This window comes from Cydia pomonella, chromosome 11 (genome assembly GCF_033807575.1).
Source record: "Cydia pomonella isolate Wapato2018A chromosome 11, ilCydPomo1, whole genome shotgun sequence".
Classification (NCBI taxonomy): domain Eukaryota; kingdom Metazoa; phylum Arthropoda; class Insecta; order Lepidoptera; family Tortricidae; genus Cydia; species Cydia pomonella.
Window position 1 is genome coordinate 22,808,525 of NC_084713.1, and position 16,654 is coordinate 22,825,178.

General features: G+C 39.6%; 1 protein-coding gene across 1 annotated transcript; it reads left to right on the forward strand.

The window, feature by feature from the left end:
* Window positions 1-952: 952 nt before the first annotated feature.
* On the forward strand, window positions 953-7,568 carry LOC133523078 (uncharacterized). Its single transcript, XM_061858583.1, has 2 exons — window positions 953-2,812; window positions 3,445-7,568. The coding sequence occupies exons 1-2, from the start codon at window positions 1,819-1,821 to the stop codon at window positions 3,471-3,473; spliced, it is 1,023 nt and encodes a 340-aa protein (XP_061714567.1). The 5' UTR covers window positions 953-1,818; the 3' UTR covers window positions 3,474-7,568.
* The last annotated feature ends 9,086 nt before the right edge of the window (window positions 7,569-16,654 follow it).

Consider the following 16,654-nt stretch of genomic DNA (forward strand, 5'->3'; position numbering starts at 1 on the left):
TACTTAGACAACAATATATATAATATATAAATATCTATAAATACTTAAATACATAGAAAACACCCATAACTCAGGAACAAATATCCATGCTCATCACACAAATACATGCCCTTACCAGGATTTGAACCCGGGACCATCAGCTTCGTAGGCAGGGTCACTAGCGTCTCACTACCCACTAGGCCAAACCGGTCGTCATAAATAAATAAATATCAGTCTTCGTCTTTTGATTGATATTTTGTCAGATGATGATAGTTTATAGAGTTAGAGCAGCTTATTTAAATGCACCAGGTTTCTATTTTATCACCAATATAGTTGAGAAAGATGCATAATGAAGCCCTGTGAATGTCAGCTGCCGCGAATGAAGCAGTTAAAAGTTTAACTCATTTAAGTTTAACATCAAATAAGACTAATTATTGCTCTAAGCCTGTAAATTTAAATGACCAAGATGACCATAAATGTCTCAAATGACCGGTTATTTATCAAAAACGAGGGTCTCTAAAAGTGAATATTTATGTTGCCGAGCGCCGCTTGACGGACGCTTTGCAACCCTACTTGTGTTGTGACATTGCTTTCAATGCTTATATTTGACCAGTTGAAGCACTTTTTAGGGCCACAAAGTTTGTGTCTAGAGTCATACTGTGTCGATATGTACTTCAAAAAATTGGCTATGTGCGTTTTAAACCACGCATTATGGAGGGTTAAACCTTAATACGATTCTAAAAGACAAACGCAGCGCTTGCGCGGCATAGCGAAGCGAGGTCGAGGTATCGCTCGCTACCACTAGGTCGGCTACGATTGGCTCGCGCGCTCCGGCACGTCGACGGTCCAGCGCGCGTGGCTATGAATTTGGCGCTTTTAAAATAGATTATACTATTATAATGCAAGCTATTCACAGAAATTTCTAACTTTCCTTAATATTTCCGTAACGCATATTAATTTTTAAGCAACTATCCTATTGTTAGCAACATTAAAAATAAACTAAATGTTCTTTATTTAAAAACTATGACATTATTGATTTTTGTTACTATAGAAACACTCTTCATAATACCTTCGAAATGTAACGTGCTCCCATTTCAGCTGGAATAAATCTTTATTTTCCCTAGCACATCTTTTAACTATAAATACCTACAGTCCACTCAGCTCCACCTGACCATGGCTCCGCCATATGGTCCTTCAACGGAAAAGATCAGCGCCGAAGATGGAATCACGCAGTAAATTACATTGAAGGTCAGAAATCATTCTTTACCTCGTCGACTTGAATGAAGAGCCGAGCGGCGCTATATAAAAGGATAAAGAATGCAGTAATACATTTTTTTTCTCGCCGACGGCGCAATTAAAGAAGAAGAATTGTAATATATCGTTTTTTCTTTCGCCGTCTTGCAAGGCTGAGCGGCGCAATACGAAGAAAAACGCAAGATTCATATAACGCAATGATGCACCAACTAGCGCTATCATGAAAGCGCGTGCAAGCAACATTTAAATCGTTTCGTCTACATTGTGGTAAACGTGCAATCTTGAACGCATCCCTTCGTGCTCGTGCGGGCGGCAGCATTGCGCAGTCATCGAGTGCGACTAGCTCCTCGACCAATCGCAGCGCCGTACGTGAACGCCGAGAACGCAACACACTGCGCTTCAACTCACAGCCACTGACGTGACGACGCCATTATCCGTTTCGTGTTTGAACTATTTAATTTCTTTACCGAAAAACATATTTAGTAAATTAGTCGTGTATTGGTGTATTCCAGTAGTGTGAAATTGTAATATTTAAGTGTATTAGTGATTGTTTAAGGCATTTTATACAAAATTGTAATCGTAAAAATGTCAGAGGCTGAACAGAAAGAAGCCATAGCGGCGCGAGGTCGCGCTAAAGCCTCTATCACGCGCTTGAAAAACAGCCTTGACCGCGAAGCGCTCATAAATTCACCGATAGAATTAGTTACAGTAAAAAGGGCTAGACTTTTGGATGCCTTTTCTGACTACGAACGCCTTACTAGCAAGGTTGCCTCGCTTTTTTCTTCCCCACCAGCTACCCTCGCCAGCGATGACGAGGAGGTGGAAGATAACTACATTTTGTTGGTAGCGCAGCTAGATAGCATCATAAATGTTATCCGCCAAAGGGACAATCCTCAAGTGAACGCCACAAGCAGCAGCGCAACTGGAGTAAGTGTAAAGTCGGAGAACCTCAAACTGCCTCGGATCGTGATAAAAACATTCACAGGTAAATACACAGAATATTACGAATTTATAAACATGTTCACAGCCATGATCGATAAGTGTACTTCTTTTTCAGCAGTGCAAAAGCTATATTATCTTAAAGGTTTTTTAAGCGATGAACCGCTCGATTTAATAAAAAATCTACCATTAGAAGACAACAGCTACCCAGAAGCATTGTGCTTGCTGAAAGAACGATACGATAATAAAGTTCGAATTACCCAAGAACATATAAATACACTGCTAGATATGCCTACAATCACGCGATCTAATGTCACTAATTTACGAAATTTTATTTCAGTTGTAAAACAGCATCTTGCTGCTCTGCGAAACTTGGGTGAGCCTGTAGATAAGTGGGATGCCATAATCATTTGCATCCTATCTAAGAAGATCGACCTGCCTACCTACAGAGCATTTCAACTGGAGCGAAATAACAATGAGTCACCCACGGTAAAGGAATTCCTAGGATACGTGGAAAAACGTGCCCTAGCATTCGAGAACACTGACGTACAGAAGGGGCCTTCGCAGAGCTTTGTCAGTCATTCTATAACTGCACAAGCAAAGCCGTCAGCGCATCAGCCTCAGCTGCAATGTTTATATTGTAAGTCTGCACACAGAATATATAGTTGCCCGAGTTTTAAATTAGCTTCTGCACAAAAACGCATCGAGTTCGCTTCAGCAAACAACTTATGCAAAATTTGTTTGTTGGAACACAAGCGCAAATGTAAATTTCATTTTCGGTGTGAGGTGTGCAAGCTACAGCATAACAGCTTGTTGCATCAAGACGAGTCTCCTACTCCTGTAACTTTGTCTGCAACATCGAGTCTAACGCATATACTCTTGCCTTCTGCTCGTGTGAAACTAATTACCAGGACAGGGTTAGCTATATATTGCAAAGCTTTATTAGACGGTTGTTCACAAGCATCGTTTATAACACAAAAGATTGCAGACATATTGGGGTTACCAATGCAAAACACTAACTCTAAAATAACTGGTATCAAGAATACTAAGCATGCAATTGACAAATGCATAAATCTTGATGTGCATTCTGCTGTTTATCCATTCAAAGTAAATGTCAATTGCCATGTTGTTGATAAAATAACAACAAAACTGCCACAAATTCCTATTGACATCTCGCACATTGCATTGCCTACTAATTGCAAATTGGCCGATGAAGACTTTAATAAGCCTGGTGATGTGGATTTATTGCTAGATGCTGGTATCTTCTTCCAGATTCTCCTGACACAGCTGGAGTCCAATAATGGAAACCTAGCAACCTTCCAGCCTACAGTGACTGCAGGCAGTGCAAGTACTTTAGCACCGAGCATTACAACCTCGAGTGCTGCAACTACGAGTACTTCAATAGCATGTGCCGCTACATCACAAGGACCTACGCTTGTGCAGACAGCATTTGGCGTAATCATTGCCGGCCGCACGCAGCTACCTGCAAGAAATTCTGATCAGGTCACATCTTTGTTTTGTAGTAAATGCAATGACAATTTAAGCGAACAGTTAAGTGCATTTTGGGAAACTGAAAAAGTACCTGAAATTTTTCCAGAAAAATTACCAGAGCAAGATTACTGTGAAAAGCTTTTTAGGGAAACCACAAAGCTAGTGGATAATAAATATGAGGTCTCACTGCCCACCAAGGTCCCTTTAGAGCAAATCAACTCTGAGTTAGGGGAATCTTTTCACTTAGCACTCAATAGGTTTCTTAATCTAGAAAAGAGGTTACACATGCCAAAAAATCAAGCTCTTTTCACTGAATACAAAAAATTTATAGATCAATATGTTGATTTAAATCATGGAGAATACATTGACATAAATAAATATGATTTAACTAAAGATCCTGTGAACTTTGTCCCTCATCACCCCGTGATTCGCTTAGAAGCACGGACTACAAAGCTCCGTTGTGTTTTTGACGCTTCAATGCGCACAAATAAGAAAGTTTCTTTGAATGATATGCTTCTAAATGGCCCTGTGGTGCAGAGAGATCTGTTTGACATACTAATATTGTTCAGAGCTGACAAACTCTTTTTTATTTGTGACATAAAATCAATGTTCCGCTGTGTTAATTTAAATCCAGCTCAACGATCACTACAAAACATTCTTTGGCGAGAGTCCAAAAATAATGACATAAGGTGTATTCAACTTAACACGGTAACTTACGGCATGAAACCAAGTTCCTGGTTAGCCACAAAATGTCTTAGTGATCTTGCAGAAAGAAATGAACATTCTATGCCATTGGCAGCGTCAGCTATAAGAAACAACACATATGTTGACGATATTCTAGTATCTTGCAGCTCTGAACAAGAACTAGTACAAACGCAATCACAGTTGGTCAATATGCTCAATCTGGGAAGTTTTCACTTGCACAAATGGGCCTCGAATTGCATGCTAGTCTTAGAGAGTGTACCCAAAGAAAGTCACTACTTAGGAGAAGTAGATCTCCAAAAAGATCATGCCTTTGTGAAGACGCTAGGCATTCACCTAGATGTCAAGTCTGATGTCTTCAAAAGCACACGCCCTGAGCCATACAATAGTTCAAACGATTGTAAACGCGACATTTTGAGCTTTATAAGCAAATTTTACGATCCATTAGGTCTAATAGGTCCTGTTTTCGTTCGCGCAAAGGTTATTATGCAAATGTTATGGGCAGCTCATGATCTGAATTGGGATTCCACTCCTCCAGATAACATTCGTAAAGTATGGACTGACTTTATTGATGATCTCTCTCTGATGGAGCCAGTAGTCATACCGCGTTGTGTCAAGTCAGAGCAAACAGTGGCCAATCAGCTGATTGGATTCGCTGATGCCTCGTCAGTGGCCTATGGCTGCTGTTTGTACTTGCGCACAATAGATGAGCATGATAATGTACGTACTGAGCTATTATGTTCAAAGTCTCGAATTAGTCCATGTAAGAAATTACTTAGTACTGCAAGACTTGAATTGAATGCTAGCTTGCTCTTATCTGGTCTAGTAAAACGAGTTCATGACACTCTGACAATAAAATTAGACATTCATGAAATCCATCTCTTCTCTGACAGTCAAATAGTGCTGGCATGGCTAAAGACAGACGTTGCAAAATTGTTGACATACGTCGCAAATAGGGTCCGAGCCATCAAAGAGTTGACAGATGGCTATCATTGGCATTATGTAAACACTAATGACAATGCGGCGGATTGCCTCAGCAGGGGTCTCTTGCCTCAAGATATCGCAGGCCACGCCATATGGTGGCGGGGCCCGATATTCCTGCATAATAAAAATTATATTTTTTCAGAAGAATCACCCATGCCTACCGATTTGCCAGAACTGAAACCTGATCATACTAGTGCTCTGTGCCTTACAACCACGACGCACGACCCTGATCTCTTTCAAATAATAAAAAAGTTCTCTACTATAGCGAAAATGACTCGTGTTCTTGCATATATCCTTAGGTTTTGCAATAATGTTAAACCAACTTCTGAGAATCTTAAAGGCTTCTTAACTATAGTCGAACTCAACAAGGCCCTCATGTTAATAGTCAAACATGAGCAAGCTCAATTCTTTTCAGATGACTTAAGTATGTTGCGATCTGGCAAGCAGCTTAAAGGTAATTTAAAACCACTAACTCCCTTCCTTGATGGTGAAGGCATCATACGAGTTGGTGGTCGATTGCAAAATTCGTTGCTTCCTTATGCTGCACAGCATCCGGCAATATTGCCAAAACAGTCGCCTATAACAAACTTGCTTATAAGAAATGAACATATATGTTTACTACATGCAGGACAAAAGTTAGTCTTGTGTTCTCTAAGGCAAAGGTTCTGGATAGTAGATGGTTTACGTACTGTAAAAAAGATTATACATAAGTGTATAATATGTTTCAGACTGAAGGCGACTGCAGCAGCCTCAGCTGATGGGTTCGTTGCCTGCAGCACGCGTCACTGCCTCGCGCGTGTTCCAGAGGGTAGGCCTCGACTTCGCTGGGCCGGTCTCAGTCAAGAATAGCCGCATCAGAAAACCAGTAATTGGAAAGGGATACATAGCTCTGTTCGTATGTTTCACTACCAAGGCTATACATCTTGAGCTCTGTAGTGATTTAACGACCGAGTGCTTTCTCGCTTGCTTCAAACGCTTCATAGCGCGTCGTAACCTGCCCAGCGAGGTCTATTGTGATAATGCATCTACATTCAAGGGTGCAAGGAATAAATTAGCCGAGTTGTATCGCCTGCATGCTTCTCAAACCCATAAACAAACTGTGACCTCATTCGCAGCTCAAAAGGGCATACAATTTCATTTTATTCCTAGCTATAGTCCGGTGTTTGGCGGTATATGGGAAAGCGGAGTGAAGAGTGCGAAGCACCACCTTAAACGTGTCGTAGGTAAAAGTCTCCTCACCTATGAACAGCTTAATTCCGTGCTTGTTGAGATAGAGGGCGTACTTAATGCCCGGCCCATTACAGCGGTAAGCAATGATCCAGAAGACTTTTCATATCTCTCTCCAGGACATTTCCTTACTGGTGCTCCTCTAAATACTTACCCAGAACAAGATGTAAGTAATAAACCCACTAATTTGCTTAGGTTCTGGTCTACCATAACCTGTATGAAGCAAACCTTCTGGAAGTATTGGAGTAAGCATTATTTAAATCAATTACAAAACCGACCTAAATGGCAATCGGTTACGCCAAATGTAGCTATTGATAGTTTAGTCATACTGCGTAGCGACAATTCACCTCCTCTCGAGTGGCCCATGGCGAGGGTAACTAACTTGTTTCCAGGAAAGGACGGTATAGTACGCGCAGTCGAAGTACGCTTGGCAAATGGTCATACTCATAATAGGTCAATCACAAAAATATGTGTACTGCCTATAGATTTATAAACTATTATGAAGGTATACATATGTATTTATTTTTAGTGTAAACAAAGAGCTTTTGTTTACATCTACTAAGCTATGGGTTGATTTATATGCGCTCGGTCTTAGTGCTATTTAATTTTGTTAAATGTTAATAATTAAATGTTAAACTTAAACATGCCTTTAAAATGTAAATGTAAAATAGAACTGAAATGTAATATTATAACATGATGTTTAGCGTGTGCGTAACATAAATGTAACTTTAAGTTTATCTTATCTTCTAGTATACTATGCATATCTTGTTAACTTATGTTAAATGTTGCTCATGTTAATACGCTTTTAATTTAATAGGATTTCATTTTATTCTCGAGGCGCAATAATGTTAGCAACATTAAAAATAAACTAAATGTTCTTTATTTAAAAACTATGACATTATTGATTTTTGTTACTATAGAAACACTCTTCATAATACCTTCGAAATGTAACGTGCTCCCATTTCAGCTGGAATAAATCTTTATTTTCCCTAGCACATCTTTTAACTATAAATACCTACAGTCCACTCAGCTCCACCTGACCATGGCTCCGCCACCTATTTTTCAAAATTTTTAGCTTTGTCTATTAACTTAAGAACTTAGAGGTATTGTCATGGATTTAATAACTTTAATTTAATGTCCACAAAACAAAAAGCTAATTTTAGTTTAACAAATTATCACATTAAATAAATCTAAATATTTGAAGCTTAAACTTTGCACTTTAATTCAATATTCAAAAACCATGTAATGATTAAGTAAATTTATCCTATTGTGAACTTTACATCTTAGCGTTAAGGTTGCGAATTCCATGTGACTTCCATGACTATGAAGGGTACAGTTGTAACTGATGAGCAATTTTCGTAACTGCATTAACTGTCACAATGGCTCACCGGAGATGCGTAGACTAGCGAGCGGGAGGTCCGAGTATCGAACCCCGGCGAGAATGAACTTTTCTCCTAACTTTATTTGGTTTTAAAAATAACTGGTTTATTTGGTTTTTCAATTAATCTATAAATTCCCGTATTTGATTTCGAATTACCGAAATTTATAGTCATAAATCCGGGGATCCCACTTGTGAGAGATTATTTTTTTGTAATTAAAGTGCCCCACTATTTCACCAGAGCGTACCGACCGCTTAGACCTTTTTGGATGGATGCACAACAGTGCACACACACTAGGTAGCCAAAGAAACCCCGTCAAACACCAGGCAAAATCCCTCATGGCGCCCACATAATTTTAATCTTGGTTTAATGAGGATAATAGATTAGGACCTGGGCGACCGAGCTTTGCTCGGTTATAACTATTTACTTATTGTATTATGGTGGTGTATAGGTGATAATCTTAACTAATTATTTTTACTAAATTAAACTTGTCTAAAACAATAAAAATTAAAAAATTATATATAAACTTGAACATATAAAAAAAACAAAAGTTAGTCACCGGGCGAGATACGAACCCGTTACACTCGTTTAGCAGTCCGTGTCTTAACCCGCTGGACCAGACGGACAGTGGCCGGCTATACGAAATTAGCGACCATATTCTGCGTCGAAAGAAAACCGCATGAAAACTCGAAAACACGCGTTTTTCCAAACTTAAGACTAATCTAGATAGATTGTATACCCCCAAAAACCCCCATATACCAAATTTCAGCGAAATCGTTAGAGCCGTTTCCGAGATCACAGAAATATATATATACAAGAATTGCTCGTTTAAAAAAATATCACTTAGTATACTGAGAATTACATTATTTTACCTCCCTCGACAACACATAACAATCATTAATAAAAGAATATATATACCTAATTTATATCTGACGCTCGTTCTAACTTTTATATTACAAATATGTCCCATGCCATATAAGCATAACTTTTCCATCTTTAGAATTATCATAACTTTTAGGGCAAAACTCTGGTCCCTCTATTGAGCTAAGAAGTTACGCAATGCGACGAAATTAAAAACACATTTTAAGATCCCTGACAACATAATCTATAATTTGGTCGGGTTATGTGTAGGTACCACAAACTATACTAAATTCACGGTGGGAATAAAAAAATGTCCTCACATTTCAACATTATGTGACAAGGACAAACAATAATAACGCTTTCTTTGCTACTCCTACTGAAAGATAAATAAGACTATCCCGTTCGGTCATTTCCCTCCACCGCTCATGGCTGATCCAGTTGAATACTCGAATCATGCGTAAAACGTACTAGAATCGTGGTGGCTCCATCTAGTGACGATATTCATTATTACTTCGACAGCTATATCCGTCGTGCGCTGTTGCCCATAACGTAGTCAGTCGCAAAACTCGCAAATCGCAATATAATTGTGGTATCAAATTTTGTAAATTAATGCATTGAATTCGTGTTGTTATTAATGTTTACATTTCATTAATAGTGTTTTTAATTTATGGCACGTTAAATATCTCTTAATATGAAGGATAACAATTTCGTAATGGCTGATTGTGACATTTGGCGCCATCTATTGATATCGATTTAGAAATAATTATAACTAGTTCGAGATGGGAGGGCATGCACCAGAGTAAAGATTTCAAGTCAGGCGAGGAAGTATTGTCGTCAGATTTAGTGGAACTCGGTAAGTACTTCAGTTCATGGCGCTTGATACCCAGTTCAAGCAAGACGGAAGTGGCATGTTTTCACCTTAACAACCGGTCTGCCAACTACCAGCCGACTGTATTTTTCAATGGAAATCTGTTGAAGCACAACCCGTATCCGAAGTACCTTGGAGTGGCGTTAGATAGGACGTTGACCTACAAAGAACATCTCCATAAAGTAGCTTTAAGAGTCCTTATTCCTACAGACGAGCGTATTTTGTAAAATGCTTCCTTTTTCATTCAAGATTACGACGTAACTATTAGTAATTATTCAAAAACTGATAACGTACTTAAATAATCGTTTCCTAAACTAGGGGCTCCAACAGTTCAAATTTTCATTTTCTCTTTTAAACCTCTTTTTTAATGAGGTTTTTTGGGAGTCTTTTCCAAATTTTGCAGTGAGATGTGGCGTTTCGGTTCTCAATTTTGCTATAAACAAGAATCATTTGGTACATGAATGACCACAATTTGATTCAACATATCTCGTACGAGGGGCTGGAATGATTAACAATCGAAGATTCATTTGAAAAAACTGATAAAATACCTTCCGAGTTTTCTTCATTTTTTTGGCGAAAACAGGGTTTTATTATATTTTATTTCCGCAAATTGTACGCATATTTTGCTTTAAAAATAATATTATAGCAAACTGTAACTTTATGTTAACCTATAAAAAAAAATCGTAACTATGGGACCTACATTGCCGTAAATTTATATTTTTTTAAAACACGTATAAATCACGCAGCAGCGACGCCCCGCTCTCAGTCCGCGCGGAGCGCGCTTAGAGGACGGACCTGTGCTCGATTGTCAGGCATTCGTTGCGATCGTAATCAGCTACGGAGTTCCGAGAAGTGCTATATACTGCGATTAGAAAATCTTAATAAAAGTTCATTTTTTACAGTATGCCTAACAGACTCGCTTATTGATGGATTTTCAGTGTTACTTTTTTTTTAATACTAAGTCGGTGGCAAACAAGCATACGGCCCGCATATGTACGCCTGCAACTCCAGAGGAGTTACATGCGCGTTGCCGACCCTAACCCCCTCCCGCCCCTCGTTGAGCTCTGGCAACCTTACTCACCGGCAGGAACACAACACTATGAGTAAGGTCTAGTGTTATTTGGCTGCGATTTTCTGAAAAACGCATTTTCACTTGATATTACGTTAGGGTTTGCATTATTATTTTTGACCCAGATGAAGTCCAAGTTCTCATGATGGAGTCAGGAGTTGGTCACCAGAACTCCTAATCTACTAATTATAATCCCATCGTGTTTGGGCTCAAAAGATTTGCCCTGACGAACACCATCGATCTAGATGAGGTCCAGGGTCTCATGATGGAGTCAGGAGTTGGTCACTAGAACTCCTAATCTACTCATTATAATTCCATCGTGTTTGGGCTCAACAGAGTTGCCCTGATGAGCACCTTCAATCTAGATGAGGTCCAGGGTCTCATGATGGAGTCAGGAGCTGGTCACCAGAACTCCTAATCTACTCATCATAACTCCATCGTGTTTGGGCTCAATAGATTTGCCCTGATGAACACCATCGATCCAGATGAGGTCCAGGGTCTCATGATGGAGTCAGGAGTTGGTCACCAGAACTCCTAATCTACTCATCATAACCTCATCGTGTTCGGGCTCAATAGATTTGCCCTGACGAGCATCATCAATCTAGATAAAGTCCAGGGTCTCATGATGGAGTCAGGAGTTGGTCACTAGAACTCCTAATCTACTCATTATAATTCCAACGTGTTTGGGCTCAAAAGATTTGCCCTGATGAGCACCATCGATCTAGATGAGGTCCAGGGTCTCATGATGGAGTCAGGAGTTGGTCACCAGAACTCCTACTCTACTCATCATAACTCCATCGTGTTTGGGCTCAATAGAGTTGCCCTGACGAGCACCTTCAATCTAGATGAGGTCCAGGGTCTCATGATGGAGTCAGGAGCTGGTCACCAGAACTCCTAATCTACTCATCATAACTCCATCGTGTTTGGGTTCAATAGAGTTGCCCTGACGAGCACCATCAATCTAGATGAGGTCCAGGGTCTCATTATGGAGTCAGGAGCTGGTTACCAGAACTCCTAATCTACTCATCATAACTCCATCGTGTTTGGGCTCAATAGATTTGCCCTGATGAACACCATCGATCTAGATGAGGCCCAGGGTCTCATGATGGAGTCAGGAGTTGGTCACCAGAACTCCTAATCTACTCATCATAACCTCATCGTGTTCGGGCTCAATAGATTTGCCCTGACGAGCATCATCAATCTAGATAAAGTCCACGGTCTCATGATGGAGTCAGGAGTTGGTCACTAGAACTCCTAATCTACTCATTATAATTCCAACGTGTTTGGGCTCAAAAGATTTGCCCTGATGAGCACCATCGATCTAGATGAGGTCCAGGGTCTCATGATGGAGTCAGGAGTTGGCCACCAGAACTCCTAATCTACTCATCATAACTCCATCGTGTTTGGGCTCAATAGATTTGCCCTGATGAACACCATCGATCCAGATGAGGTCCAGGGTCTCATGATGGAGTCAGGAGTTGGTCACCAGAACTCCTAAACTACTCATCATAACCTCATCGTGTTTGGGCTCAATAGATTTGCCCTGACGAGCATCATCAATCTAGATAAAGTCCAGGGTCTCATGATGGAGTCAGGAAGTTGGTCACTAGAACTCCTAATCTACTCATTATAATTCCAACGTGTTTGGGCTCAAAAGATTTGCCCTGACGAGCACCATCGATCTAGATGAGGTCCAGAGTCTCATGATGGAGTCAGGAGTTGGTCACCAGAACTCCTAATCTACTCATCATAACTCCATCGTGTATGGGCTCAATAGAATTGCCCTGACGAGCACCATCAATCTAGATCAGGTCCAGGGTCTCATGATGGACTCAGGAGTTGATCACCAGAACTCCTAGTCTATTCATCATAACTCCATCGTGTTTGGGCTCAAAAGATTTGCCCTGACGAGTACCATCGATCTAGATTAAGTCGAGGGTCTCATGATGGCCTCAGTAGTTGGTCACCAGAACTCCTAATCTATTCATCATAGGTAACGGCGGCTATTAACGCGGGTATCAAAATCGACGTCTAACACCGCGGTGTTTACAAATACGCATTTTGCAAGCAAACAGATCTATTCTCTAAGAAATAAAGCATACACAAAACAAGCTCATTCATTGGTCTATCGTGCCCATTAGTGTGCATTTGTGTGAGTGTAACAAAAAACTCGCGATTCGTCAGTTTGTGCGACGGCGGCGCAAGAACCGGTTGTTCCATACAGACGCGTGACTCCACAGGTAAGTGCACTCCAATCTTACTTAGTGTTTTACGTAATAGTTATGGCAAATAAACTAGTGCAATGCCTTTTAAGAGGTTGTGTATTGTTTTCTACACGATTTTGAATTACTTTTAACTTAGTTTTTGACCGGGAAATACGTTTAAAATTGAAAATAAAATACAGCGGTGATAGGCGCCAATTACTTCTGTGGTAAGTAATTCCGTGGTATGCCACGTTAATAGAAAAAGTGGTAGTTTTGTTATTTACTCTTTAGTTTTGGTACAAATTATCAATTTTATAATTTCTTTTATTTATTCCAATCTTGATCTATTCACGCTATTAAAGAGCTATTTCCGTGGTATGGAAAGTATTCAACTAACCCTTAATTTTTAACAAAAACTTCAGCACTGATTTCCTTGTTTCTATGGGAACCCTTAATCTGTCACCTTTTTTTTATTTTGAGTTAAAACCTAAAATTTACTTGCCAGTTATGTGATTTTGTCTTTACAAGAAGCTTGTAATATACGTGTTGGATTTGATTTGAAAAAACATCTGTGTTTTATTCTTTTTATGGGTCGGAATTAGGTTTAATTAAACTCCAAATTAAGCCTATTACCGATGGTATGATCAGATTACCCTCGGTAATAGAATGTATAGAAATCTATTACCGACCCAGAGAAATATCGAATGGGTCGGTAATAGGCTCTTAAAGAGTTATCTATTACCGAGTGACTATTGGGTATTGTATTGAAATATCGCATTTAGGGTACCGCAAGTACAGATTTCGTTGATAAAATTTAGACTTCAGTTATCATTATCAGATTTAAATTCTTCTGTTTTCTGATTCAGTTATTACTCTGACAGACAAGGAAGGGTACCCAACTGCCGGACAATTCCGATTAGATTTTTTTTTATATAATTTTATTTATACAGTAGTCCAAAATCTCAGACATGATTTTTTTTAGCTATAAGAATCAGCAATAAGAAAAGTACTGTGATTTGTTAGTTATAAACGGGTAAATTATAACACATAATATGTGAGAGACTTTATATAACTTAATTACCTTATCAAAAATATTAGAATTAAAAATTTTCATGTTTTTATATATAGTCGAAATTTTATAATGTGGACGTTTACGTGGTACAGTACTCAGGTGGTAAACGTCCAGCTTATAAAATTTCGACTATAATTTACGCTGTACCTTATGAGAAAATGTTACTTACTTGTTTTTTTTTGTGCAGCTAATTATGTCAGTAAGACAAACTCTTATCAATCTTTATAGCATTTAAAAATTACTTTATTTAATAACAGGCAGGCCTATTTGTCATATACGTCCTTAGTAAAACTTTACTAACAATAATTTTTGTTGTTTTACATGTAAAACATTCAACTTATAACTTCTTATACAGGTACTCGTGGGTACTTGGTAAGTTAACTATTTAATAGTATTTGATTGTGCCAAAGTGTAATTATAATCTCTTCGAATATTTATCTCTTATTTTTAAACATACTCCTATAGTTTTATTTTTTATTTTTGTGTCATTATTAAACTTAATGACACAAAAATAATATACAGAACCCACGTCGTTATTATTGTTTTAACCCTCGGTATTAGGTTTCGAATTTTGAGTTTGGTTTCTGTTAACGAGTGCAGAAAAATCATGCCAATTGTACCCTCGGTAATGAAAGCTCAATTCGCGATAATAGAATCACAGCCTGTCCCTTGCCACGGTAATAGAAGATTTGGTCATTTTGGCTTCAAAAAATATTTTAATACATATAATAACCCAAAATGAATCCAAAAACGTGTGAAACGGAAAGTTCATTAAATGCTCTGATGAAAAAAAAAATCCTGGCTGTTAGACAGCATTGATACCCTTAAGTTTTGGATCTCTTTTGAAAAGTTCCTTAACTACCACGGTAATAGGTGCCTTTACCCTAATGGTAATTTGATGGTGCTTGTCGGAGTAAATCTATTGAGCCCAAACACGATGGAGTTATGATAAATAGATTACGAGTTCTGGTGACCAACTCCTGACTCCATCATGAGACCCTGGACTTCATCTAGATCGATGGTACTCGTCAGGGCAAATCTTTTGAGCCCAAACACGATGGAATTATAATGAGTAGATTAGGAGTTCTAGTGACCAACTCCTGACTCCATCATGAGACCCTGAACATCATCTAGATTGATGGTGCTCGTGAGGGCAAATCTATTGAGCCCAAACACGATGGAGTTATGATGAGTAGATTAGGAATTATGGTGACCAACTCCTGACTCCATCATGAGACCCTGGACGTCATCTAGATCGATGGTACTCGTCAGGGCAAATCTTTTGAGCCCAAACACGATGGAATTATAATGAGTAGATTAGGAGTTCTAGTGACCAACTCCTGACTCCATCATGAGACCCTGGACCTCATCTAGATCGATGGTGTTCGTCAGGGCAAATCTTTTGAGCCCAAACACGATGGGATTATAATTAGTAGATTAGGAGTTCTGGTGACCAACTCCTGACTCCATCATGAGAACTTGGACTTCATCCGGGTCAAAAATAATAATGCAAACCCTAACGTAATTTCAAGTGAAAATGCGTTTTTCAGAAAATCGCAGCCAAATAACACTAGACCTTACTCATAGTGTTGTGTTCCTGCCGGTGAGTAAGGTTGCCAGAGCTCAACGAGGGGCGGGAGGGGGTTAGGGTCGGCAACGCGCATGTAACTCCTCTGGAGTTGCAGGCGTACATATGCGGGCCGTATGCTTGTTTGCAACCGACTTAGTATTAAAAAAAAAGTAACACTGAAAATCCATCAATAAGCGAGTCTGTTAGGCATACTGTAAAAAATGAACTTTTATTAAGATTTTCTGTCTATTGATAGTCTGTAAACTTAGTAGTAGTGTACATAAAAAAAAAAACTACTGTGCATATACAATAAAATAAAGAGTGCCCATATGATATCATATGACACTAAAATTAATGTTGCTTGAAATTATATTGAAAACTATCAAGATTATTCTAGTCTGCATTGAAACGCGCGTCGCGTTGCCGGCACTCGCGTACCGAGCGCCAACGCCATCTATCGAGCGTTATTTCGTGAAATCGGAGAACGCTCCAAGGATTAAGGGCTCTTAAAGGTTGCCTCGCGAAACAATATCCTCCACAAACTCTGCGGCACTACTTGGGGTGCATCCGCTGATTGCCTACGTACGTCGGCTACGGCCCTGGTCTTCTCGGCTGCCGAATATTGTGCTCCAGTATGGCTAGAAAGCGCACATGTTCAGAAAGTGGACACTAAGCTGAATGAAGCTATGCGATGTGTATCGGGATCGGGTACAATTAAATCAACGCCACTTCATTGGCTCCCGGTGCTCAGCCATATTGCCCCGCCGCATCTACGGAGACTGCAAGCGCTAAACGGAGAAGCGGCAAAAATACAAGCGCAACATTCTCTACCTTGCCACCAGCCCTTCTGCCACCCCCCACCCCAACGCCTTAAGTCTCGCCACCCAGCATGCATCACAGCCCAAAAACTGAGGAATTTTGACGTCAGACAGAGCTGGAAGTACGAGTGGAGCAAAATTACTGCTGGAACTACCCTACAAGCCATAGATCCCACAGCGAAACCAGACGGTTTTGGCCTGTCACGAAAGCTCTGGTGTCGTGTAAACAGACTGAGG